At 45.2% G+C, this 26955-nt stretch overlaps 1 protein-coding gene and 1 non-coding gene across 5 annotated transcripts in view; one reads left to right on the top strand and one right to left on the bottom strand.

The window, feature by feature from the left end:
• Positions 1–11917, top strand: part of LOC139239213 (mitogen-activated protein kinase-binding protein 1-like) — a 77684-nt gene extending 65767 nt beyond the window's left edge. For 2 of the 4 annotated variants that reach the window (XM_070867877.1, XM_070867880.1), the window contains exons 27-31: positions 2465–2519; positions 5129–5411; positions 5582–6478; positions 8788–8873; positions 10719–11917. In XM_070867877.1, the coding sequence (XP_070723978.1) occupies positions 2465–2519; positions 5129–5411; positions 5582–6478; positions 8788–8873; positions 10719–10961 (1564 nt within the window). In that variant the 3' untranslated portion in view covers positions 10962–11917. The remainder of the gene's footprint in view (positions 1–2464; positions 2520–5128; positions 5412–5581; positions 6479–8787; positions 8874–10718) is intronic. The other 2 variants (XM_070867879.1, XM_070867878.1) reach the window with 2 other exon arrangements.
• A 2130-nt stretch (positions 11918–14047) lies between these two features.
• On the bottom strand, positions 14048–14213 carry LOC139239254 (U1 spliceosomal RNA). Its single transcript, XR_011588626.1, has one exon. It is a non-coding gene; the product is annotated as a U1 spliceosomal RNA (small nuclear RNA).
• Between the last annotated feature and the right edge of the window lie 12742 nt (positions 14214–26955).

Here is a 26955-nt window from a genome sequence, read left to right as displayed (position 1 = left end):
AAGCTTGTTCCATATTCTGCTCAAAAGCATGAGATCGATCAATTTAATTGCTGGCCTCTGCTTTATCCAAGTTGAATCCTCTAATGTAGGGATCTAATGTGGCGCACCGCATATCAACTTCCAGATTGGATAGAAAGTAGATCTGAGTAGGGGTTATTCACAAGACTGATCCCTTAAAGGTGCCTCAATTGATCTACATTTTGTATCTGTTCCCAACGGCGGCTTAAAGCACTGGGAACTTCAGGCATTTCCACAACCTCCTCTGGCATTGGGCTCAAATTGTCACAACCCCAGATTTGGCCTTGTGCATTCACGAGCCAACTGACCAGAGTGTGCGGGGCAATCCTTGTTCCTCACTGGCACCCAGGCACTCACATTGCCCCCACTGAAGCTATTTTTACCTGAATTGGTCATAAGAACATAAGAAATAGGAACAGTACAGTAGGCCATATGGCCCCTTGAGCCTGCTCCGCCACTCAATAAGATCGTGGCTGATCTGATCATGGTCTCAGCTCCACTTCCCTGTCCGCTCCCCATAACTCCTTATCGCTCAAGAAACTGTCTCTTTCTGTCGTAAATTTATTCAATGTCCCAGCTTCCACAGCCCTCCGAGGCAGCAAATTCCACAGATTTACAATCCTCAGAAGAAATTCCTCATCTGTTTTAAATGGGCAGCCCCTTATTCTAAGATCATGCCCCCTAGTTCTAGTTTCCCCCATCAGTGGAAACATCCTCTCTGCATCCACCTTGTCAAGACCCCTCATAATCTTATACATTTCTATAAGATCACCTCTCATTCTTCTGAATTCCAATGAGTAGAGGCCCAACCTACTCAACCTTTCCTCATAAGTCAACCCCCTCATCTCTGGAATCAACCTAGTGAACCTTCTCTGAACTTCCTCCAAAGCAAGTACATCCTTTCGTAAATATGGAAACCAAAACTGCATGCAGTATTCCAGGTGTGGTCTCATCAATACCCTGTACAACTGTAGTAAGACTTCCCTGCTTTTATACTCCATCCCCTTTGCAATAAAGGCCAAGATACCATTTGCTTTCCTGATCACTTGCTGTACCTACATACTATCCTTTTGTGTTTCATGCACAAGTACCCCCAGGTCCCACTGTACTGCGGCACTTTGCAATCTTTCTCCAATTAAATAATAACTTGCTCCAGAAAAGGCATTGATTAAGGATGATTCCATTACTGGAAGTGGTGCAAATCCACTAATTCCTGAAAGGAACAGAATAAGAACCAAAAAGCTCCCTTGATTTTGATATAGCTTTGAACTGTTTACTGCTAAATGCCAGTTTATTTTATTAATGTTTCATTATAGTCGCTGAACCTTTCATTGTTGCTGTAGCCATTTCTGGCCTCCATATCTGTGATGCCGCAAAGTCAGAAGATTACTAGGTGACTTGTCTATCATTTTGCAGATAATCAGTAATACAGAACCGTATTGAACCCATCGGAACCAATTTTCTCCTCTCGAAGGTGTTAACTTTTTGAAGGGATATGGTGCCACATGCACCAGTCACCTTCCATCCAGTGCTTTGTCTAAGTGAATATTATTTGATTTCTGAGCCCGCTCCTGTCTTCACCCAAGATCTGCCTACGCCCTTTCAGCAGGAGTTGCTGAATGGCGATAAGCAGCAGCATTGTTAGTTCTTCTCCGCTTTCTCTTTTGGGTGCTGTAGTCGGTTACATTCTCTTAGGCAGTCCCTCGGAGTCGAGAATAACTTGTTTCCACACTGAAGAGTCCACTGTCGATGCTTGACTTCAGCTTGCTCTCAGCAAAGCGACTCGAGGTATCCGGTGCCTTCCCGGATGCTTTTTCTCCACTTTGAGCAATCTTGGGCCAGGGATTCCCAGATGTCGGCGGTTTTGCACTTTTTCAAGGAGGCTTTCTGGGTGTCCTTGAAGCGTTTCCTCTACCCACCTGGGGCTCGCTTGCCGTGTCAAAGCTCCGAGTAGAACGCTTGTTTTGGGAGTCTTGTGTCGGGCATACGGACAATGTGGCCCGTCCTACGGAGCTGATCGAGCGTGGTCAATGCTTCGATGCTGGGGATGTTGGCATGAGTGAGAACACCGATGTTGGTGCGCCTATCCTGCCAATGGATTTGCAGTTACAGTATCCTTACCACTTCTCCAGTTGCTAATGCAGCACAGATTGCTACATAAGAACATAAGAGCAGGAGTAGGCCATATGGCCCCTCCAGATTGATGATAAAGGTCTAGGGCCTATCCTGTATGCTGAGAGGTGAACTAAATGTGGATATTTTTAATTATGCAATCTTTACAGTTGAAGATCATAAAGTGGCTATATTTAGATTGCTGATTAATTTGAGTTGGTTTTCCAGAGAAAATTCCGTGTCTTTTCACAGTTTAATATTTTAGAATGCCACATTTCAGTTTTGTTATTTCGGGAATTATTTCTGAACCTTGTGGCTTCTGTTTCTCCTGCAGGATGGCAGCAGCTTTTCCTCCCAAGGTCCAACAGCAGTTCAAACACCTGCAGGATGTGAGTAGCTAATTTTGACCTAGTTAGATTTTCAAATCTTCCTTTTTATATATATATATATATATATTTTTTTTTAAATGAAGATCAAAGGATGCAGTATAGTTGTGCCAAGTTTATACATTCTGTTGAATAGATTTGCAATTGACAGTTACCAGTCTGGATAATAAAGATAAATTCACCGATCTTGTGTTCCTAATGGGTGCAAGTTGGAGAGAGGGCTACAGTACTGTAGTGTCAATTCGCCAACTTGCACTCCAATTGTGGTTTTCCACTGGGGCACGGATCACTAAATTTAACCTTGTGCAGCCTGAATTTCATGTGACTGCAACAATAATGCTAATTTTGCCAGATTGACACCAGTGTGCATCCCAAAATTAGGTCCATCCCTTGGGTAGGTGAGCATTAACTTGTGCATTAAGCCTGTATCCCAAACTTAAATAATAGGTTTAATTTTTTTTCAATTTTTTTCTCCTAAATACAGCAACTCATGTTGGCTTACAGTTCTAAGGGCACCTGTCACCGGCTAGTGTATCAAATTTTATGTTAGGCTAGAAATCAATTAATGGCAAATCATTCCACTGGGGGAAATCGCAACTCGACTCAATCCTGCCCCATCCTGACATGCACACTTTCCAGCAGAGCCTTTTCTAGCCCAAGGATGTTGCAGCTAATTTGTATCACCATTACTGCTGTCTTTTTTTAGGTGATCAAGACCACTGGGAATCAAACCTTGGACCCCTGGTCTGTGTAGCTGCCTGTATTAAGACATTAAGGGGAAAGAATCTGTGTGCAGCATAGAATCATATACCACAGAAGGTGGCCATTCGGCCCATCAAGTCTGTACTGGTTCTTTCGAAGGGCAATTCCATTAGTCCTACTCTCCTCTTTCCCCAGCAATTTATTTTCTCCCAAGTATTTATCCAATTCCCTTTTGAAGGCTACTATTGAATCTGTATCCACCATGAAATGGGGTAGAAGAGCAAAGGGATCTGTGAGTACAAATACACAAATCACTGAAAATAGCGACAAGTTAACAGGCCATAAAAAAGCAAACCAAGCACTAGGGTTTATCTCTAGAGGCATTGAATTGAAAAGTAGAAAAGTTATGCTAAACTTGTATCGATCTTTGGTTAGACCGCACTGCGTACAGTTCTGGTTGCCATATTATAATAAGGATATAGAGGCACTAGAGAGGGTGCAAAAAAGATTTACGAGGCTGATACCAGAAATACCAAGGTATACCTATCTGGAGAGGCTGAACAGGCTGGGGGTCTCTTTCTCTGGGTGACCTAATAGAGGTCTTTAAAATAATGAAAGGTGTTGATAGAGTAGACAGTATGTTTCCACTTGTAGGGAAGTGCAAAACTAGAGGCCTTCAATATAAGCTAGTCACCAAGAACGGCCTGTTTCTGTGCAGTATATCCTATGTATGTAAACCCTATTACAAATCCTTACCACTCTTGCGTTTATTTTTTTTTAAAGTTTTCCCTCATGTCACCTCTGGTTCTTTTGCCAATCACTTTAGATCTGTGTCCTTTGGTTATCGACCCTTCAGTCATTGGAAACCATTTCTCTTTATTTATTAACTGAATCTGTCATGATTTTAAACAATTCTTATCAAATAGAGATATATGTTCACTTGGCTGATTTTTGGTGGTTCTTTGCAGTATATTTGCTTATGATCCTCTTTCACTATAGGATTGCCAAAATTGAGTAATAACGTCAGTCTATATTGTGACCGTACCTTCTTTCCTTTTCCCTTTTTCAATGGACAGTCACTGACATCATGCTTGAGTCTGAGGAGCATTTGCATGTGCATTTAAATTTTCAGTAATGTAAATTATGGAAATACATTTCTGTTGAACCTGATTTGAGAAATTACAGTAGTTACAAGATCACTGCAGGCTGCTTCTGACTTCACATTCTATCCAGTTCCATGGAACCTGTTGTGTAGACCAGCATTAGATCTGAGTTGCACTAATCCAGCTCCTGTACTGCCCTATTACTGTTCAGGTCCAGGATCAGGTCCAAATCATTAAACAAATACTGGTTTAAATGACTGTGCAGCCAGCATATTTGAATGAAAAATGATCACTCCTGCAATTTGAGGGAGATGTATGAACTTTATTGTAATTCTGCCAAATGCAAGAATATATTTGTGAATCCCGCTATCCTGCGCAGCTGTAATTTTGCTCAGGGCAGGTTGCAGCAACATATTCAACTGTCATTTAGTGAGCACCATATAGGTCAGTGAAAGACAGAAGATACTGGAAATACACAGGTCCTATCCATATCTGACCTGAGAAAAGACCGTTTCAAGTGTTACGTACTCTTCAACATTTGTTTTTCTCTTTTTTTCTGATGTCGCTGTGTATTTCAATGTTTTCTATTCTGTATTTCCAACATTTGCAGATTTATCTCTCTCTCTATATGGCTAATGTGGTGTGCCAGGCTCACTAACAGCATCTATCACTCCAGTTGACTGAGATAGGAATGCGAGGTAGCTGATCAGTCTCTACTGTTACTATTTAACAAAACACAAGGCTATAAGAAAATTGTGTTTTTAAAAATATATATATATTAATTCTCTTTTTTTTTTTCCCTCGCAGGCAAGTCACAAGTCTGCAGTATTGAGTACTGAGGAGAAATCTTTCCTAGAAATTAAAGGATCGGAGTCGCGGGCATCTTTCGATGGGACAAAAAATCAGACAGGTGAAGAAATGAGTCAAAGTGTTGAGAAAGTGGACAGTGGAAGTGAATGGGGTATAGAGTCGATGAATGCATGTGCTGAGATCTCTCTTGCGTTGACAGGGGTGAAAGGTAGAACACTAAATAATGGAAGAAGCCAGATGTGTAAAAAGTCGGCCTCTCTGATGGACCTGGTGCAAGCAGGTAAGATTTATCCCTAAAGATTTTCTATTGTGAATTGGTAGTTTGTATACACTATACGTAAATGTCCAGTGTTCGTAAAATGATTAATTGCCACTCAACATTTTTTTTCCACCTTTTACTGCAAGCTCCATATTTGACCTTTGTATTTACTTTTACTCACTTTCAATCAGAAGAACAGGCGTCGTCGTCATCATTCATAGCAACATTTCAGTTGAGCACGCAAGTCAATGAGGAGGCAGCACAGAGACCATGTGGCAAAATGGACATACTTGCTGCATCTCTTAGCAAAGAGATGTCCAAGGGCAAACCTAGGTCCTACATGCAACCAACTGCCAGCTTCAAATCTAAAATGTCACGTAGTGCATCAATGGGAGAGGACCTGCATCTGAAAAGCTTGGGACAGTCGAGCGGCATGAGTTTACCCAACTCCAGAGCAGTGTCTACGATCGACTTATCGACCGAGTTGGTGAAAGGCTCCACTCCAAGTGACGATGGGTCAATTGAATATTTTAAGGAAAAGATGCCACCGAAACAAACATTACAGGGTGGTACTTTATCTTATGGGAACCATCAGGCCAGAGCTAACTTAACCCTGAACCTTTCCAAAATGCACACTGACAGACTGCTGATGCCTCCTCCAATAGCTAATAGTCTTGCTGTTTCAAAGGTCAAACAAAAACTGCGTGCTAGTCAGGATTCCACACGGCTGTCCACCTCAGCAGTCATGGCCACACACCCAGTGTGTTTGACTAAAAAAGATCAAACTGTTTGTGGTGATCTTGTGGAAAATGGAAACAGCCCAAACATGGACTCATTGGCAATCCTAAGGAATGATGCTGGGAATTCAGAGCAGTGTAACAATTCTCAAGATGGAGTGGAGCACATGGAAGAATTTCAGTCATGGGACTCAATCACTTTACTATCAGGACATGAAAATAGCAGTCCCAGCAGAGATGGAGTGAGCAGTAATTCCATAACCATCCCAGAAGGAAACAGCCTTCCCATGGATGTAACTAAATCACCCAGAGAAAGTCTGGGAATTGAAGAGCAACCCACCAATGAAGCAGGTACTATAATTTCTAATGTGTATTTAACCTTCATTGCATCTTTGGCCCCCAATGTTACATAAGAACATAAGAAATAGGAGCAGGAGTAGGCCATACAGCTCCTCGAGCCTGCTCTGCCATTCAATACGATCATGGCTGATCCGATCATGGACTCTGGTCCGCTTCCCTTCCCGCTCCCCATAACCCCTTAATTCCTTATCAGTTAAGGAACTGTCTATCTCTGTCTTAAATATATTCAATGTCCCAGCTTCCACAGCTCTCTGAGGCAGCGAATTTCACAGATTTACAACCCTCTGAGAAGCAATTTCTCCTCATCTCAGATTTAAATGGGCGGCCCCTTATTCTAAGATTATGCCCCCTAGTTCTAGTCTTCCCCCATCAGTGTAAACATCCTCTCTGCATCCACCTTCATAATCTGATATGTTTCAATAACATTTTCCTTTCTCAAGCAGAGAAATGCTTTTTGTAACAAATATAGAATTAATCTTTGCAGTTCTGTCAAGATAAAGTATGTCTTTATTCTTTGCAAATTTGAATTGGGAAAATATTTTTTTAAATCTGGTTTGGTTTGTTTTCCCACCGCCTTGATTTCTCCCCCTTCCCCCCCCCCCCCCCCCCACACTGTCCTCTTTCCCCACCGCCCTCCCTCCACAGCCTCTCCACTGCTGTATTCTACCATTGGTGACCTGAACTTCAAATCACTTGCTGTTGTCCAGACAGCTCAAGGTGTGTGCTTTTGTAGGACAGGAATTTGACCCTCCTCTCCTGCAGGCACTCCAGCAATCAAAAAAAGTTCTTGTGGAAAACCTTAAGACAGCTGACTCGAATCTTGTAGTGCAGGCTTTCCATAAGTTCAGGCTGTTCTGATCCTTATCCATAATTATAAGAGATGTTTTTACATCACCCAAACTTGTGTAAGTAAATGAATATTCTGGCCAGATGAATACCAAATGACTTCAGTATTTTCAGTATTGAAAAGTGGAACCATTTTTCAAAATCTTTGTACTTCCTTCCCATAGACTTGGAGGAAAATGTTCACGATGGGAAGGGGTTTATTTCCATCTGTTTCCAAGTTCAGTCTCCCAACAGATCAGTTTAACATCCCGCGATGCATCCAGCACATGGGTAGTTGCTAGCTTTTTTGCTCGACTCTCAATCCCAGGCAGCATTTATTGAGTAGATTTGGGGCCTATACTCTCTGGAGTTTAGAAGAATGAGTGGTGATCTCATTGAAACATAAGATTCTGAAAGGGATTGACAGGATAAACATCAACGTTTTTTTTTCCCCTGGCTAGAGTGTCGAGAACTAGGGGCACAGTCTCAGGATAAGGGGTCGGCCATTTAAAACTGAGATGAGGAATTTCTTCAGAGGACTGTGAATCTTTGGAATTCTCTGCCCCAAAGGGCTGTGGATGCTGAATCATTGAGTATATTCAAGGCTGAGATATAGATTTGTGGACTCTAGGGGAATCCAGGGATATGGAGATCGGGCGGGAAAGTGGAGTTGAGGTCAAAGATCAGCCATGATATTGAATGGCGGACCAGGCTCGAGGGGCCACATGGCCTACTCCTGCCCCTAATTCTTGAGTTCTTAGCATTTGCTCGGGCTGTTCTCCGATGCACCCGAAGGCTACTGTGCTTACTTTTAATACCTACACAAACTAAACACTCTACAGATATCAAATCAATTGGGGGGGGGGGGTGGGAATATGTAGCTTTATGTAGTACGCTGATGCCGTTTTTCCTGATGTACTTTCACTTGTGTAACTTTGAGATAACTAGTTAGATATTTAGATTCAGAAAAATCTTTTAAATGTTTGAACAATATCATGCAGTTTATGGAGGCTAGTAATCGGAGCACGAATATCCGATGAAATTGCAAAAACACACGTTTTATTTCCTCCCTCCCTCTCAGATAATGCATGTAGAAGTTGAACATGACTATCGGAGTTCTAGTTCCAAGTGCTGCCAGTCATCCATTACCTCGCCCAATTAGCCATTCTTCATGTGTTAACAGAGACAGTGAATGTCAGACATCACAACATTCATGATCTGTCCCTGCCTGAAATTCATACACACCCATCGCCAGTGGTGGTCACTGTCTAGTGACCAGAAGCAGGAATTCTGGTTAATTGATTTCACCTCTCTAGCTAATGATACCACTGTCAGTTGTAGCACTTAAACTGCTCTGAATTATTTCTGAGCTATAAATTGCGTGTGTTGTGATGTTGCCCTGAAACTCTTAGGCCGCTGGTGATTTAAGAACTGATGGGAATTTATACTTCTCAATTTGTTCTCAATTTTTTCAGATCTTGCCGTTAGTGTCCAAAACTGTAATTATGTCGTAACCGAACTTCAGAACACTTTGCAGAAGGCCTTACAGCTGTACAGCAAAGTAAGTACATGTTGACTAACTTCATCAATACTTTCATTCAATGCTTCTCCATTTTAAATTGCTTTATTTCCTTCTCTTATTTGCATCACCATTGACTGAGAGCACAGGCAGTTGACCTGCTACTGGAGGACTGGGCTGCTTTGTTACCCTGGCCTGGTAACATCCAGCCTTCATTGGGTATCTCTCTCAATAGTTTCACATCAAACATGTGGAACTCGTGATGATTAGGAGCAGTTGTGGCAAATAGCCTAGATGCGTTTAAGGGGAAGCTAGATAAACATGAAGGAGAAAGAAATAGAAGGATATGGTGATGGGATTGGATGAAAAGGGGTGGGAGGAGTCCCGTGCATAAACACTGGCACGGACTAAAGGGCCTGTATCTGTACTGTAAATACTAGGCAAGACCCTGCTGTGAGCATCAGTGTGCCTGTATACAATATTGTAATAGATTTCCAGGAAATACCGTCGTTGGAATGATGGGGTATGTAAATTAATACAACACAGGAGCACGTTATTTAACAGAAACAATAATGTTTTCTTCCATACATGTGAAGTGGTTTTGCTACCTAGTAATTCATCACAAGTGAATTATTTTGTCTTCAAATTCTAGAAGTCCCATTATTTAAGTTTTTTTTTAATTCTGCCTAAATTAAAGTTGCATCAGATAAGCTTACAATCCCCAATTCTGGAAGCTGGGGGAGGGGGAGGATTTATTCCACTATAGTGTTCATCTCTGTTTATTGATTGTTGAAACACCAGCTTTAAAAGAATGTTGTGTCTCCCTTTTTAAAAAAAGATGGAGACACCGGTTTCTGACGGGCCCAATGACTTGAAATGCTCCTGACGTCGTGGGATTTTTTTATTGTTGGTTAAATCACTAAATAACTGTTCCTAGTTCAAGTTGCCCATAAGATTTGTATATTTATAAGTGTGTGTGCGCTATTGTACTTTGGTCAAATCCATACTTCCACCATCTAGAAGGACAAGGGCAGCAGGTATGTGGGAACACCATGTTGCCCTACAAGTCTCGCACCATTCCACTTGGCTGTGTATCGCGGTTCCTTCATCGTCACTGGGTCAAAATCTTGGAAAGGAAACTGTCAATTTTCAGTGGCTATTGAAATCAAAGATTTAAAGCCTTGTGCAGCAAGGCCACATTGTCATGTTCTGGCTTGCTAGTACATAATCTTGGAAGTTGCTAGTTAATTCTCAGATCAAACTAATCAAGAGGAGAGAGGTGAAAGAAACCACATTTCAGGTTTCTTTAGTTTGTTGCCAATTGATTACATTGAGTTTAGATGTACCACATTTGGCCATCCAGCACCTACTGTTGGACTAGGAGCGGATTCTTGTCTGCTTCTTTACTTTTGTCGCTCATGTTCATTGGGCATTTTCTGCTGGGACTTTATTGTACATTAGGTACATCACTCCATGGAAACAGTGAGTGGGGGGGGGGTGCAATAAGAGACCGTGCTGTTTACAAGAGTTAGATTTAGTATTTCAGGAATAGGGAGGTAAATGATCAGCTGTTTCTTGCTTCAAATACTGCTGTGGGGTGCTCATGCATGGATGTTATTTGAAGACCAAATTTAGCTGAGCTATGATGCCCTTCTCACCCAATTGAACAGCCTGCTATCTGAAGCATCTTGACTCGCACACAAACAGCTTGCTACTGGGCAATTGCTCCTGCCTAAGAACTCTTTCCTCCCCTCTCTTTCTCCCAACCACCACCCCCCCCCCCGCCCCGCCCCCCTCAGGAGGAGAAGGAAATAAATTCAGGAGGTGGGGAATTTTTTCTTTTATTAAAAATAATAATAATTGCTCCAATCCATTCTTTTTCTGCAGGTGACATCCAGTGAAGATGCACCAGAGGTGAAGTCCCAGATGACGACCATCCTTTGTGATGCATTTTCTTCGGCGAGGAAACATTTGAACTCTGTCGAGTGTTTGCCAATTTCAGCTGCTCTGGTAAACAAGTCTCCATTCCCTTCAGAATCTCTAGAGAATGGCAAGGCGACAGCTCTGCTCGAGCACTATTCAGAACTGTTGATCAAAATGATGGCGCAGAAGCTACAATTGCAACATTGAAGTGGTGCATTTGAGGGACCATGAGAGGATGTTAAAATTGGACTATGTCCTAGGGACTTGTACAGCGCTCTAGTAAGTGTATTTTATGTGGTTTCTCTAGTGAGGGAGCCATAATCAACATGTCTTATCAGAATTATAGTCATCAGTTGTGTTTTTAAGCCAGGAAATCTTTCCAGATTTCCTTCTGTTGGTCAGAATCAGTACGATACCTTCATTGTCAGAGGCTTGTTAAAGTGACTAGCAGAAAATGTTTTATATTCATTTTAGATCATTGAAGAACCCGCCATCAACCCATACGTACACACGCACACAACTTCAATTTACACCGATGCCTCCTATGAGAAATTAGTCCAGAAAATAACTCGTGTTATAAAATTCGTTGCACTCTTTAATGAGCCAACTAGTTTTCCCTTCCAAAAGTGATAGTTTTTACTAAATGCAGACATCACAGAAAGCCAATATATTTTTATGAAACAATCCCTACAAAATGGCTGTACCTAGAAAGGTGCAGTTGGTTGTCATTACTGTAATTACATGGCTGTGTTCAAAAAGTTTCAAGATATGGTCTGCTCCTGTAACTCAAACCACTTTTTGTATTTAAATTTTTTAAATTATCCAATAATTTAAATTGAACATAACCAGGAAAGTTGGAATACGGGGCTTTTTATTTATATTCTTAAAAAAAAATGCTCGGATGATTTGACTTGAGCAACTTTGAGTTAAGAGGCGTAGACTGTAATATTGAGATCCCAAAGGTGTTTTCATATCCCAAATGCAGTGTGTGATCAGCCGGCTGTACCTACCCAACGCAGTATTGGTGTATCGGCAGCAACTTGCATGCTGGCTTACCTGACTTTTTAATTTTGAGTGTTATGCATTTGCTAAGTGTAATGAGGGTTTCTAATGAGTTTTTTTTTAATAAAAGAAAAAATGTTGCATGTGTTTAAAAATTCCAAGGATGTTTGTTTCCATGGTGCTGTACATACCTGTATAAAGTTAGACCTTCCAACGCAATAATGTCTTACAGTAGCACACCTTGTTTTGAATACTTTAGGATGTTTCCCCTCTTTTTTGTATTTTGTATATTTGTGTGTGTGTGTGGCTTTATTCTTAAACTACTTGCTTTAAATATTTTGAAATAAAAAACAATTTCTAATGTGATCATCGAAATCTGACCACTTTTTCTTTCTCTCTTGCTCGAAGAAGAAGAGACAGAGAGAGAGAGTTGGTCAGCAGGTAGTGCTCATTTGGAAAGAAAGAAAAATAAAGACTTGCATATTTATATAGCGCCTTTCACGACCACCAGATGTCCCAAAGCGCTTTACATGAAGTACTTTTTGAAGTGTAGTCACTGTTGTAATGTAGCAAATTGCTAAGAAGTGCAAAAACTATAGGGCCATTAATAGTAGGGGATTTCAGCTATCCTAATAACTGGGACAAAATTAGTGGGAAGGGTATAGAGGGTATGGAATTCCTAAAATGCATTCAACCTTTTTTAGTCAGTTTGTAGCAAGCTCAACACTGGAGGGGGCAATTCTAGATTTAGTTTTAGGGAAAGAAGCTGGGCAGCCGGAAGGGGTATCTGGGAGAGCATTTAGGTGCTAGTGATCATAATTCAGTTAGATTTAAGGAAGTTATGGAAAAAGACAAGAATAGACCAGGAATAAACGTTCTAAATTGGGGGGGGGGGGAAGCCAACTTTGCCAAGCTGAGGTGTGATTTGGCCATAGTGGACTGGAAACAGCTACTTGAAGGCATAATCAGTGTCGGAGCAGTGGGAGGCATTCAAGGAGAAGATCTGTAGGGTTCAGGCCAAATATGTGTGCTTAAAGAGAAAGGGTGGGACTAACAAATCTAGAGCTCCCTGGATGTTGAAGGACATATAGGGAAGGATAAAGAAACAAAGGGACATATGACAGATACCGAAGGCTAAATACTGCAGAATCTCTAGAGGAGTATGGAAAGTCCAGGGTGAAATTAAAAAAGATATTAGGAAAGCAAAGCGAGCATGCACAATTTCTTGGCAAGGAAAACCCCAAGATGTTCCATAGTTACCCTCTTGCTCTTAATATATTTAAAGAAAGGGTAGGGCCTATTAGAGACCATGAAGGTAATCTGTGTGTGGAGGCAGAAGATGTGAGTGGTTCTTAATAAATACTTTGCATCTGTTTTCACGAGGGGGGCAATGCAGACACTACTATCGGAGGAGGTGTGAAATAGAGAGAGGAGGTATTAAGGAGTTTTGCAGCTTTGAAAGTGGATAAATTCTCAGGCCCAGATGAAATGTAATCCAGGCTGTGAAGCAAAGCAAAAGAGGAAATAGCAAACGCTTTGACGATCATATTCTAATCCTCTCTGGCTTCAGGTGTGGTGCTGGAGGACTGCTAATGTGGGAGGCAGAGATAGACTGAATATTTACAGACCAGTCAGCCTACCCTCAGTTGTGGGGAAATTATTGGAAAAAAATCCTGAAGGACAGGAAGAAAGACACAGATTAATCAAGGACAGTCAGCACAGATTTGTTAAGGGGAGGTCCGACTAACTTGATTGAATTTTTCGAGAAGGTAGCCAAGTGGATTGATGAGGGCAAAGTGTATGATATAGTGTAAATGGATTTTAGCAAAGCTTTTGATAAGGTCCCACATGGCAAACTGGTCACAAGCATAAAAGCCCATGGGCTCCAGGGAAAAGTGGCAAGTTGGTTCCAAAATTTACTCCGAGGCAAGAAGCAAAGGGCAATGGTTAATGGGTGTTTTTGCGACTGGAAGGGTGTTTCCAGTGGGGTTCCGCAGGGCTCCGTACTAAGTCCCTTGCTTTTTGTGATGTACATCAATGATCTAGACGTGTGTGTGTATATATAGGGGATATGATTAAGAAGTTTGCAGATGATACCACAATCGGCCGTGTGGTTGATAATGAAGAAAGCTGCGGACTGCAGGAAGATATCTTATCAGGTGGGCTGAACTGTGGCAAATGGAATTTAATCCAGAGAAGTTTGAGGTAATGCTTTTGGGGAGGGCTAATAAGGAAAGGGATACACATTAAATGGTAGGCTACTGAGAAGTGTAGAGGAACAGTGGGACCTTGGAGTGCATATCCACATCCATTTACACTACATCATGCAAATTTTGCAGTCGAGTATCCCGCATTTGGGGAAGTCGCAGGCATCAGCACATCCGAAGTGCAATGGGTTAGCCTCTTCCTGGGAGAACCACCTTCTTGATTATGGTTACTCCCCTGCCAGGTAAGTATACACTACACTACATCATACAACTCTTTTGGTTGGAAACAAAATTAACCAGTTAAATCAAGTGCCCCCTGATCTGGGGGATACTCCAAACACTTGAGGCCTTTTTTTATGTTTTTTTTTGGCACTAAAACATACATTATACAAGTGCCCCCTATAAAAGGGGAGGGGGACACTAAAACCAGCAATAAAACTTTAAAACATATAAAATCAAATTAGAATTTGGTTGCTGGGGGTGATGATGCACTCCAGTCCCTCCGACGCCCACCTCTCGCAGAAGGCCGCGAGCGTACCGGTGGGCACTGCGTGCTCCATCTCCAGGGACACCCTGGCCCGGATGTAGGCGCGGAAGAGAGGCAGGCAGTCGGGCTGAACAGCCCCCTCGACCTCCCGCTGCCTGGACCGGCTGATGGCCCCCTTAGCCGTGCCCAGGAGCAGTCCTACGAGGAGGCCCTCGGACCTATCCGCTCCCCTCCGCACAGGGTGCCCAAAGATCAGGAGTGGGGGACTGAAATGCAACCAGAAATTGAGGAGCAGCCCCTTCAAATAATGAAACAGGATCTGCAACCTCGTGCATTCAATTTAAAAAAAAATGTGAAACACGGACTCCTCCAGACCGCAGAAATTGCAGGCGGCCTGGGAGCCCGTGAACCGGCTTAAAAATTTGTTGCATGGGACTGTTCCGTGCACCACCCTCCAGGCCAAGTCCCCGATAAATAGTGGAAGGACTCCCGCGTAGAGTGCACTCCATCAGGGACCCCCGCCTCCTCCGGACGGCAAGATGGTACGCCATGGCGTGTCCGGACGGCAGGCGAGGATGGCAAGGTGGAGAGTGTGCAGGAGCAGCCCGTACAGGAAACCCCTCCGCGCAGAACTGAAAGGCTCGGAGGGGATTTCCCCGAGGTGGCTCAAGTTGTGAGGCGCCGGCTCCCGAGGGAGGTTCCGGGGTTTGGCGCCGATGAGGAATTCCGTCTGGATGGGGGTCAGTTCGGTCGGGATCTCCCCACGTGCTTGAGCCTCCTCGACACACCTAACGGAGTCAGGACCCAGAGCTGTTTTTAGCGACTCGATGGCATCGGCCGCGCGGCGGACGTCGGCCGAATTTAGGCGCCGTGCCAGCATGTCAGCCCGCTCCTCCGCCATCGAGCAGGTCCCTGACCCTGGTCACCTCGCCAGCCACAGCCCTCTCGTCCAACTGCCATCTGAAACCTCGGTCGTGGAGGTACAGATTCCCGAGCAGCAGCTCCTGCAGGACAGCCGCCACTCCAGCCGGTGGAGAGCTGTGCTTGGTGGAGACTTTGTTCCAGACCCTGATGAGGTCCTGGTAAAAGACAGGCAGCCCCTGGACGGCGGTCCTGACGCCCCCCAGGTTCACAAACAGGAGCTGCGTTGCTGTGCTGCTGGCGGAAGAAATACGTCGCCAGCGCACGCCATTTAGGAGGGGGCTCAACGTAAAGGTATCTCTGCAGGGTCTGAAGACGGAAAGTCGCTAACTGGGTGCTGACGCACACCAACGAACACTACATCATACAACTCTTTTGGGGGGGGGAACAAAATAAACATTAAATCAAGTGCCTCCCGATCTGGGGGACACCCCACTACATCATGTGACAGTTTGAACTGGTGCTCTCCACTCTCTGTCCTGTGACAGTGGGAGCTGGTGCTCTCCACTCTCTGTCCTGTGACAGTGGGAGCTGGTGCTCTCCACTCTCTCTCCTGTGACAGTGGGAGCTGGTGCTCTCCATTCTCTGTCCTGTGACAGTGGGAACTGGTGCTCTCCACTCTCCCGTCCTGTGACAGTGGGAACTGGTGCTCTCCACTCTCTCTCCTGCGACAATTGGAACTGGTGCTTTCCACTCTGTCCTGCGACAGTTGGAACTGGTGCTCTCCACTCTCTCTCCTGTGACAGTTGGAACTGGTGCTCTCCACTCTCTCTCCTGCGACAGTTGGAACTGGTGCTCTCCACTCTCCCGTCCTGCGACAGTGGGAACTGGTGCTCTCCACTCTCCCGTCCTGCGACAGTGGGAACTGGTGCTCTCCACTCTCCCGTCCTGTGACAGTTTGAACTGGTGCTCTCCACTCTCCCGTCCTGTGACAGTGGGAACTGGTGCTCTCCACTCTCCCGTCCTGTGACAGTTGGAACTGGTGCTCTCCACTCTCCCGTCCTGTGACAGCTCGAACTGGTGCTCTCCACTCTCCCATCCTGTGACAGTGGGAACTGGTGCTCTCCACTCTCCCATCCTGTGACAGTGGGAACTGGTGCTCTCCACTCTCTCTCCTGTGACAGCTCGAACTGATGCTCTCCACTCTCTCTCCTGTGACAGCTCGAACTGATGCTCTCCACTCTCCCATCCTGTGACAGTGGGAACTGGTGCTCTCCACTCTCTCTCCTGTGACAGCTCGAACTGATGCTCTCCACTCTCTCTCCTGTGACAGCTCGAACTGATGCTCTCCACTCTCCCATCCTGTGACAGTGGGAACTGGTGCTCTCCACTCTCTCTCCTGTGACAGTTGGAACTGGTGCTCTCCACTCTCTCTCCTGCGACAGTTGGAACTGGTGCTCTCCACTCTCTCTCCTGTGACAGTGGGAACTGGTGCTCTCCACTCTCTCTCCTGTGACAGTGGGAACTGGTGCTTTCCACTCTGTCCTGTGACAGTTGGAACTGGTGCTCTCCACTCTCTCTCCTGTGACAGTTGGAACTGGTGTTCTCCACTCTCCTGTCCTGTGACTGTTGGAACTGGTGCTCTCCACTCTCTCTCCTGCGACAGTTGGAACTGGTGCTCTCCACTCTCCCGTCCTGCGACAGTTGGAACTGGTGCTCTCCACTCTCCCGTCCTGCGACAGTGGGAACTGGTGCTCTCCACTCTCCCGTCCTGCGACAGTTGGAACTGGTGCTCTCCACTCTCCCGTCCTGCGACAGTTGGAACTGGTGCTCTCCACTCTCCCATCCTGTGACAGTGGGAACTGGTGCTCTCCACTCTCCCGTCCTGTGACAGTTGGAACTGGTGCTCTCCACTCTCCCGTCCTGTGACAGTGGGAACTGGTGCTCTCCACTCTCCCGTCCTGTGACAGTTGGAACTGGTGCTCTCCACTCTCCCGTCCTGTGACAGCTCGAACTGGTGCTCTCCACTCTCCCATCCTGTGACAGTGGGAACTGGTGCTCTCCACTCTCTCTCCTGTGACAGTTGGAACTGGTGCTCTCCACTCTCTCTCCTGTGACAGTTGGAACTGGTGCTCTCCACTCTCTCTCCTGTGACAGCTCGAACTGATGCTCTCCACTCTCTCTCCTGTGACAGCTCGAACTGGTGCTCTCCACTCTCCCATCCTGTGACAGTGGGAACTGGTGCTCCCCACTCTCTCTCCTGTGACAGTTGGAACTGGTGCTCTCCACTCGCCCGTCCTGTGACAGTTGGAACTGGTGCTTTCCACTCTCCCGTCCTGTGACAGTGGGAACTGGTGCTCTCCACTCTCCCATCCTGTGACAGTGGGAACTGGTGCTCTCCACTCTCTGTCCTGTGACAGTGGGAACTGGTGCTCTCCACTCTCCCGTCCTGTGACAGAGGGAACTGGTGCTCTCCACTCTCCCATCCTGTGACAGTTGGAACTGGTGCTCCCCACTCTCCCGTCCTGTGACAGTTGGAGCTGGTGCTCTCCACTCTCTCTCCTGCGACAGTTGGAGCTGGTGCTCTCCACTCTCTCTCCTGCGACAGTTGGAACTGGTGCTCTCCACTCTCTCTCCTGCGACAGTTGGAACTGGTGCTCTCCACTCTCTGTCCTGTGACAGTTGGAACAGGTGCTCTCCACTCTCCCATCCTGTGACAGATGGAACTGGTGCTTTCCACTCTCCCGTCCTGTGACAGTGGGAACTGGTGCTCTCCACTCGCCCGTCCTGTGACAGTTGGAACTGGTGCTCTCCACTCTCCCATCCTGTGACAGTTGGAACTGGTGCTCTCCACTCTCCCGTCCTGTGACAGATGGAGCTGGTGCTCTCCACTCGCCCGTCCTGTGACAGTTGGAACTGGTGCTTTCCACTCTCCCATCCTGTGACAGTGGGAGCTGGTGCTCTCCACTCTCTCTCCTGCGACAGTTGGAACTGGTGCTTTCCACTCTCCCATCCTGTGACAGATGGAACTGGTGCTCCCCACTCTCTCTCCTGTGACAGTGGGAACTGGTGCTCTCCACTCTCCCATCCTGTGACAGTGGGAACTGGTGCTCTCCACTCTCCCGTCCTGTGACAGTGGGAGCTGGTGCTCTCCACTCTCTCTCCTGCGACAGTTGGAACTGGTGCTCTCCACTCTCCCGTCCTGTGACAGTGGGAACTGGTGCTCTCCACTCTCCCGTCCTGTGACAGTTGGAACTGGTGCTCTCCACTCTCCCGTTGGTGTAGGAGGGAGATCTTTAGTTTCCTGAACAATTGGGACCGCTTCTGGGGAAGGTGGGACCTGTACAAGTTGGACAGGTTACACCTCAACAGAGACGGGACCAATGTTCTCGCGGGTGGTTTTGATAGTACGGTTGGGAGGGCTTGAAACTAGCTTGGCAGGGGGATGGGAACCCAGGAGAGGGCTCTGAGCTAGTTAGAGTGGTTGAGAACTCAGATGAACAAAACCCCAAGAAAGAATGCAAAAGGCAGGAGGCAACAGAGCAGAGTAGCACTGGGGTAAGTGTAAACCACAACGTGATAGGAAGAACAATATGTATGAATATAAAGGGGCTGCAGGAGGGGTCAAAACTAAAAATCATGGTTTAAAAACTAGTATTAAAACACTCTACCTAAACGCATGCAGCATTCGAAATAAAGTAAATGAGTTGATGGCACTAATCATTACAAATGGGTATGATTTGGTGGCCATTACAGAAACGTGGTTGCAGGGTGGCCAAAACTGGGAATTAAACATACAAGGGTATCTGACAATTCGGAAAGATAGACAGAAGGGAAAGTAGGTGGGGTAGCTCTGTTAATAAAGGATGATATCAGGGCTGTTGTAAGAGACGATATTGGCTCTAATGAACAAAATGTTGAATCATTGTGGGTGGAGATTAGAGATAGTAAGGGGAAAAAGTCACTGGTGGACGTAGTTTATAGGCCCCCAAATAATAACTTCACGGGGCGGACAATAATCAAGGGAATAATGGAGGCATGTGAAAAAGGAACGACAGTAATTATGGGGGATTTTAACCTACATATCGATTGGTCAAATCAAATCGCACGGGGTAGCCTTGAGGAGGAATTCATAGAATGCATACGGGATTGTTTCTCAGAACAATATGTTACAGAATCTACAAGGGAGCAAGCTATCTTAGATCTGGTCCTGTGTAATGAGACAGAAATAATAAACGATCTCCTAGTAAAAGATCCTCTCGGAATGAGTGATCACAGTATGGTTGAATTTGTAATACAGATTGAGGGTGAGGAAAGTAGTGTCTCAAATGAGTGTACTATGCTTAAACAAAGGGAACTACAGTAGGATGAGGGCAGAGTTGGCTAAATTAGACTGGGAACACAGACTAAACAGTGGCACAATTGAGGAACAGTGGAGGATTTTTAATGAGCTCTTTCATAGTGCTCAACAAAAATATATTCCAGTGAAAAAGAAGGTAAGAGAAGGGAAACCAGCCGTGGATAACCAAGGAAATAAAGGAGAGTATCAAATTTAAAACCAATGCGTATAAGGTGGCCAAGGTTAGTGGGAAACTAGAAGATTGGGAAAATTTTAAACGACAGCAAAGAATGACTAAGAAAGCAATAAAGAAAGGAAAGATAGATTACGAATGGAAACTTGCACAAAACATAAAAACAGATAGTAAAAGCTTTTACTGATATATAAAACGGAAAAGAGTGACTGAAGTAAATGTTGGTCCCTTAGAAGATGTGAAAGGGGATTTAATAATGGGAAATGTGGAAATGGCTGAGACCTTAAACAATTATTTTGCTTCGGTCTTCAGTGGAAGACACAAAAACCATGCCAAAAATTGCTGGTTACGGAAATGTGGGAAGGGAGGACCTTGATATAATCACTATCACTAGGGGGCGTAGTGCTGGACAGGCTAATGGGACTCAAGGTAGACAAGTCCCCTGGTCCTGATGAAATGCATCCCAGGGTATTAAAAGAGATGGTGGAAGTTATAGCAGATGCATTTGTTATAATCTACCAAAATTCTCTGGACTCTAGGGAGGTACCATCGGATTGGAAAGCAGCTAATGTAACGCCTCTGTTTAAAAAAGGGGGCAGACAAGAGGCAGGTAACTATAGGCCGGTTAGTTTAACATCTGTAGTGGGGAAAATGCTGGAAGCTATCATTAAGGAAGAAATAGCGGGACATCTAGATAGGAATAGTGCAATCAAGCAGATGCAACATGGATTCATGAAAGGGAAATCATGTTTAACTAATTTACTGGAATTCTTTGAGGATATAACGAGCATGGTGGATAGAGGTGTATTCGATAAGGTGCCACACAAAAGGTTACTGCAGAAGATAATGGTACGCGGAGTCAGAGGAAATGTATTAGCATGGATAGAGAATTGGCTGGCTAACAGAAAGCAGAGAGTCGGGATAAATGGGTCCTTTTTGGGTTGGAAATCGGTTGTTAGTGGTGTGCCACAGGGATCGGTGCTGGGACCACAACTGTTTGCAATATGCATGATGACCTGGAAGAGGGGACAGAGTGTAGTGTAACAAAATTTGCAGATGACACAAAGATTAGTGGAAAAGCGGGTTGTGTAGAGGATACAGAGAGGCTGCAAAGAGATTTAGTTAGGTTAAGCGAATGGGCTAAGGTTTGGCAGATGGAATACAATGTCGGAAAATGTGAAGTCATCCACCTTGGGAAAAAAATCAGAAAAAGGGAATATTATTTGAATGGGGAGAAATTAGAACATGCTGCAGTGCAGAGGGACCTGGGGGTCCTTGTGCATGAATCCCAAAAAGTTAGTTTGCAGGTGCAGCAGGTAATCAGGAAGGCGAATGGAATGTTGGCCTTCATTGCGATAGGGATGGAGTACAAAAGCAGGGAGAGGGTTGTGAATCTGTGGAATTCTCTGCCCAAGGAAGCAGTTGAGGCTAGCTCATTGAATATATTCAAGTCACAGATAGATAGATTTTTAACCAATAAGGGAATTAAGGGTTACGGGGAGAGGGCGGGTAAGTGGAGCTGAGTCCACGGCCAGATCAGCCATGATCTTATTGAATGGCGGAGCAGGCTCGAGGGGCTAGATGGCCTACTCCTGTTCCTAATTCTTATGTTGCTATATCATACATCCCTGAAAGTAGCAGGCCAGGTGGGGGTTATGGTTGAACTGTATAAAACACTGGTTAGGCCACAGCTGGAGTACTGCGTGCAGTTCTGGTCACCGCATTACATGATGGATATGATTACACTGGTGTAGGCATCGGCTCCCCAAGGATTTATTGGACATTATCTGGACATTGCATTTTAATATTTTCTCACTGCAGAAAAAACTGGAAGCCTGTTTGTGGGAGGGGCCCAGGTACTTTTCCATGTTGTACTTGAAATCCATACCTGATGGGCAGGGGTGGTCTGGGAAGACAACGTCCAGGATAAGGCAACTCACCATAAGTAATGGGCAAATAGAGGGTCCATTGTTAAGCAATGTGAACATGTCAGAGTTAGATCAGATAAACTATCAGTGATCAAGCCATTACCTGGATCCATCATAGGCAGTCCCTTGGAATCGAGGAAGACTTTCTTCCACTCCTGAAGTGACTCCTTAGGTGGCTGAACAGCCCAATACGAGAGCCACAGACCCTGTCACAGGTGGGACAGACATTCGTCGAGGGAAGGGGTGAGTGGAACTGATTTGCCGCACGCTCCTTCCGCTGCCTGCGCTTGACCTCTTCACACTCTCAGCATTGAGATTCGAAGAGCTCAACGCCCTCCCGGATGCACTTTCTCCACCGAGAGTGGTCTTCGGCCAGGGACTCCCAGGTGTCAGTGATCATGTCGCACTTTATCAGGGAGGCTTTGAGGGTGTCCTTGTAATGTTTCCACTGCCCACCTTTGGCTCGTTTGCCGTGAAGGAGCTCCACATAGAGCATTTGCTTCGGGAATCTCGTGTCTGGCATGCGAACTATGTGGCCTGCCCAGCAGAGCTGATCGAGTGTGGTCAGTGCTTCAATGCTGGGGATGTTAGCCTGGACGAGGACACTGATGTTGACCCGGATGAGATAACCCCAAGAGGTGGAAAACCAGAACAATAGAAAGCCATTAAGCCCCAGACCGGTCAGAAGCAAAAACTCATCACTGGACTCGAAACAAGGAAAACTTTATTGGGCCAGAAGAGGCAAACAGTTTTTGCATATAAAAGGGGCCATGTGGCCATAGCTCGCTCTCTCTTTGCTCTCGCTTGTTTCGCCTCTACAAGAACTGAGCACTCCGTGTGAGACAGAGAGAAGAAACCAGTACGGAACCAGAAGAGACATGTTTTCACCAGGAGAAGCAGCGAGTAAGACAACGAATTGGTGAGCATCATCCCTGCCCACGCAGCCACAGATCACAGCCACTGTGTGAGGAGGTGTAGTGGGTTCTCCCAACCAAGCCTTAGTAAGGGTTTTAGTGGGGAGGTTTTTCTGCAAGGACCATAGGGGTACACCCAGCCGGTCGGTACAGATTCGGGCGTACACTGTGGATCCGAGCAGAGGGTTTAGACATTGGGTACTTCGCGATAGGGCTGGTTTAGACATACCAGGGTATTGTGTTGTACTACATTTTCACTGTGTTTACTTGTTTTGCTGTGTTGGGATAGCTTTAATAAAACCATTGTCGGTTGAGACCGAGGTATTTGTCCGTGACTCATTCATCTGTTCAGTACAGTAATCACCCTCCTCCCAGGTCTAGAACTATTGTAACGTGGGGGTGCGCCGAAAACACCTAAGGGAAACCACTATCACTGGAGAGGGTACAGAGGAGATTTACGAGGATGTTGCTGGGAGTGGAGAATCTAAGCTATGAAGACAAATTAGATAGGCTAGATTTGTTTTCATTGTAACAGAGGAGGCTGAGGGGAGACCTCATTGAGGTGTATAAAATTGAGAGGCCTCGATATAGTGGATAGAAAGGGCCTATTTCCCTTAGCAGAGGAGTCGACAACCAGGGGGCATAAATTTAAAATAATTGGTCAAAGGTTTAGAGGGGATTTGAGGGGAAATGTCCTCACGCAGAGGGTTGTGGAGGTCTGGAACTCACTACCTGAAAGGGTGGTAGAGGCAGAAACCCTCACCACATTTAAAAAGTACTTGGACGTGCACCTGAAGTGCCGTACCCTACAGGGTTACAGACCTAGAACTGAAAAGTGGGATTAGGCTGGATAGCCTCTTGTTGGCCAGCATGGACATGATGGGCCGAAATGGCCTCCTTCCGTGCTGTAAACCTCTATAATTCTATGAAACGTGGCAACCAGTTTGCACACAGCAAGTTCCCACAAACAGCAATGTGATAATGACCAGATAATCTGTTTTTAGTGATGTTGCTTGAGGGATAAACATTGACAAGGGCACAGGGGACAACTCCCCTGCTCTTTGGAATAGTGCCCTGGGATCTTTCTCGTCCACCTGAGAGCAGGCTGGGGCCTCAGTTTAACGTCTCATCCGAAAGATGGCACCTCTGACCGTGTAACGCTCCCCAGCACTACACTGTCGGCCTAGATTTTTGTGCCCCGACTGCGAGGTGATGGTGCTACTAACAAACCACTGCTGGAGGTGGAAAGCCAGATGTTTTACTATAACCAGTAAGAGTCAAACTGAGAATTTGCTGATATGGCCTACTGTTGGTAAGCAAATTGTCCGCCTTAAAAATATACTCGTGAAAATCATAGAAGTTTACAGCACGGAAGGAGGCCATTTCGGCCCATCGTGTCCGCGCCGGCCCACAAGAGGCTATCCAGCCTAATCCCACTTTCCAGCTCGAGGTCCGTAACCCTGCAGGTTACGGCACTTCAGGTGAACATCCAAATATTTTGTAAATGTGGTGAAGGTTTATGCCTCTATCACCCTTTCAGGCAGTGAGTTCCAGACCCCCACAACCGTCTACTTGAAGAAATTTCCCCTTAAATCCCCTCTAAACCTTCTACCAATTACTTTACATTTACGCCCCCTGGTTGCTGACCCCTCTGCTAAGGGAAATAGGCCCTTTCTATCCACTATATCTAGGCCCTTCATAATTTTATACACCTTTAATGAGGGCTTCCCTCAGCCTCCTCTGTTCCAAGCAAAATAAACCCAGCCTAGCCAATCTGTCCTCCTAGCTAAGGTTCTCCACTCCCGGCAACATCCTCGTAAATCTCCTCTGTACCCTCTCCAGTGCAATCATGTCCTTCCTGTAATGCAGTGACAGAACTGCACGCAGAACTCCAGCTGTGGCCTAACCAGTGTTTTATACAGTTTAAGCATAATCCTTATATTCTATGCGTTAGCTAATAAAAGCAAGCATTCTGTATGCCACCTTAACCACCTTATCCACCTGGCCTGCTACTTTCAGGGATCTGTGTACATGCACTCCCAGGTCCCTTTATTCCTCTACGCTTCTCATTATCCTACCATTTACATCAGAACATAAAAACATAAGAATTAGGAACAGGAGTAGGCCATCTAGCCCCTCGAGCCTGCTCCGCCATTCAACAAGATCATGGCTGATCTGACCGTGGACTCAGGTCCACTTACCCGCCCGCTCCCCATAACCCTTAATTCCCTCATTGGTTAAAAATCTATCTATCTGTGACTTGAATACATTCAATGAGCTAGCCTCAACTGCTTCCTCGGGCAGAGAATTCCACAGATTCACAACCCTCTGGGAGAAGAAATTCCTTCTCAACTCGGTTTTAAATTGGCTCCCCAGTATTTTGAGGCAGTGCCCCCTAGTTCTAGTCTCCCCGACCAGTGGAAACAACCTCTCTGCCTCTATCTTGTCTATCCCTTTCATTATTTTAAATGTTTCTATAAGATCACCCCTCATCCTTCTGAACTCCAACGAGTAAAGACCCAGTCTACTCAATCTATCATCGTAAGGTAACCCCCTCATCTCCGGAATCAGCCTAGTGAATCATCTCTGTACCCCCTCCAAAGCTAGTATATCTTTCCTTAAGTAAGGTGACCAAAACTGCACGCAGTACTCCAGGTGCGGCCTCACCAATACCCTGTACAGTTGCAGCAGGACATCCCTGCTTTTGTACTCCATCCCTCTCGCAATGAAGGCCAACATTCCATTCGCCTTCCTGATTACCTGCTGCACCTGCAAACTAACTTTTTGGGATTCATGCACAAGGACCCCCAGGTCCCTCTACACCGCAGCATGTTGTAATTTCTCCCCATTCAAATAATATTCCCTTTTACTGTTTTTTTCCCCAAGGTGGATGACCTCACACTTTCCGACATTGTATTCCATCTGCCAAACCTTAGCCCATTCGCTTAACCTATCTAAATCTCTTTGCAGCCTCTCTGTGTCCTCTACACAATCCGCTTTCCCACTAATCTTTGTGTCATCTGCAAATTTTGTTACACTACACTCTGTCCCCTCTTCCAGGTCATCTATGTATATTGTAAACAGTTGTGGTCCCAGCACCGATCCCTGTGGCACACCACTAACCACCGATTTCCAACCCGAAAAGGACCCATTTATCCCGACTCTCTGCTTTCTGTTAGCCAGCCAATTCTCTATCCATGCTAATGCATTTCCACTGACTCCGCGTACCATTATCTTCTGCAGTAATCTTTTGTGTGGCACCTTATCGAATGCCTTTTGAAAATCTAAATACACCTCATCCATCGGTATACCTCCATCCACAATGCTCGTTGTATCCTCAAAGAATTCCAGTAAATTAGTTAAACATGATTTCCCCTTCATGAATCCATGCTGCGTCTGCTTGATTGCACTATTCCTATCTAGATGTCCCGCTATTTCTTCCTTAATGATAGTTTCAAGCATTTTCCCCACTACAGATGTTAAACTAACCGGCCTATAGTTACCTGTCTTTTGTCTGTCCCCTTTTTTAAACAGAGGCGTTACATTAGCTGCTTTCCAATCTGCTGGTACCTCCCCAGAGTCCAGAGAATTTTGGTAGATTATAACGAATGAATCTGCTATAACTTCCGCCATCTCTTTTAATACCCTGGGATGCATTTCATCAGGACCAGGGGACTTGTCTATCTTGAGTCCCATTAGCCTGTCCAGCACTACCCCACTAGTGATAGTGATAGTGATTGTCTCAAGGTCCTCCCTTCCCACATTCCTATGACCAGCAATTTCTGGCATGGTTTCTGCGTCTTCCACTGTGAAGACCGAAGCAAAATAATTGTTTAAGGTCTCAGTCATTTCCACATTTCCCATTATTAAATCCCCCTTTTCATCTTCTAAGGGACCAACATTTACTTTAGTCACACTTTTCCATTTTATATATCTGTAAAAGCTTTTACTATCCGTTTTTATGTTTTGCGCAAGTTTACATTCGTAATCTATCTTTCCTTTCTTTATTGCTTTCTTAGTCATTCTTTGCTGTCGTTTAAAATTTTCCCAATCTTCTAGTTTCCCACTAACCTTGGCCACCTTATACACATTGGTTTTTAATTTGATACTCTCCTTTATTTCCTTGGTTATCCACGGCTGGTTATCCCTTCTCTTACCATCCTTCTTTTTCACTGGAATATATTTTTGTTGAGCACTATGAAAGAGCTCCTTAAAAGTCCTCCACTGTTCCTCAATTATGCCACCGTTTAGTCTGTGTTCCCAGTCTACT

Source organism: Pristiophorus japonicus, chromosome 26 (genome assembly GCF_044704955.1).
Source record: "Pristiophorus japonicus isolate sPriJap1 chromosome 26, sPriJap1.hap1, whole genome shotgun sequence".
NCBI classification, from domain to species: domain Eukaryota; kingdom Metazoa; phylum Chordata; class Chondrichthyes; family Pristiophoridae; genus Pristiophorus; species Pristiophorus japonicus.
The sequence above is the reverse complement of the archived record's forward strand: the minus strand, read 5'-3'. Positions and strand labels throughout refer to the sequence as shown.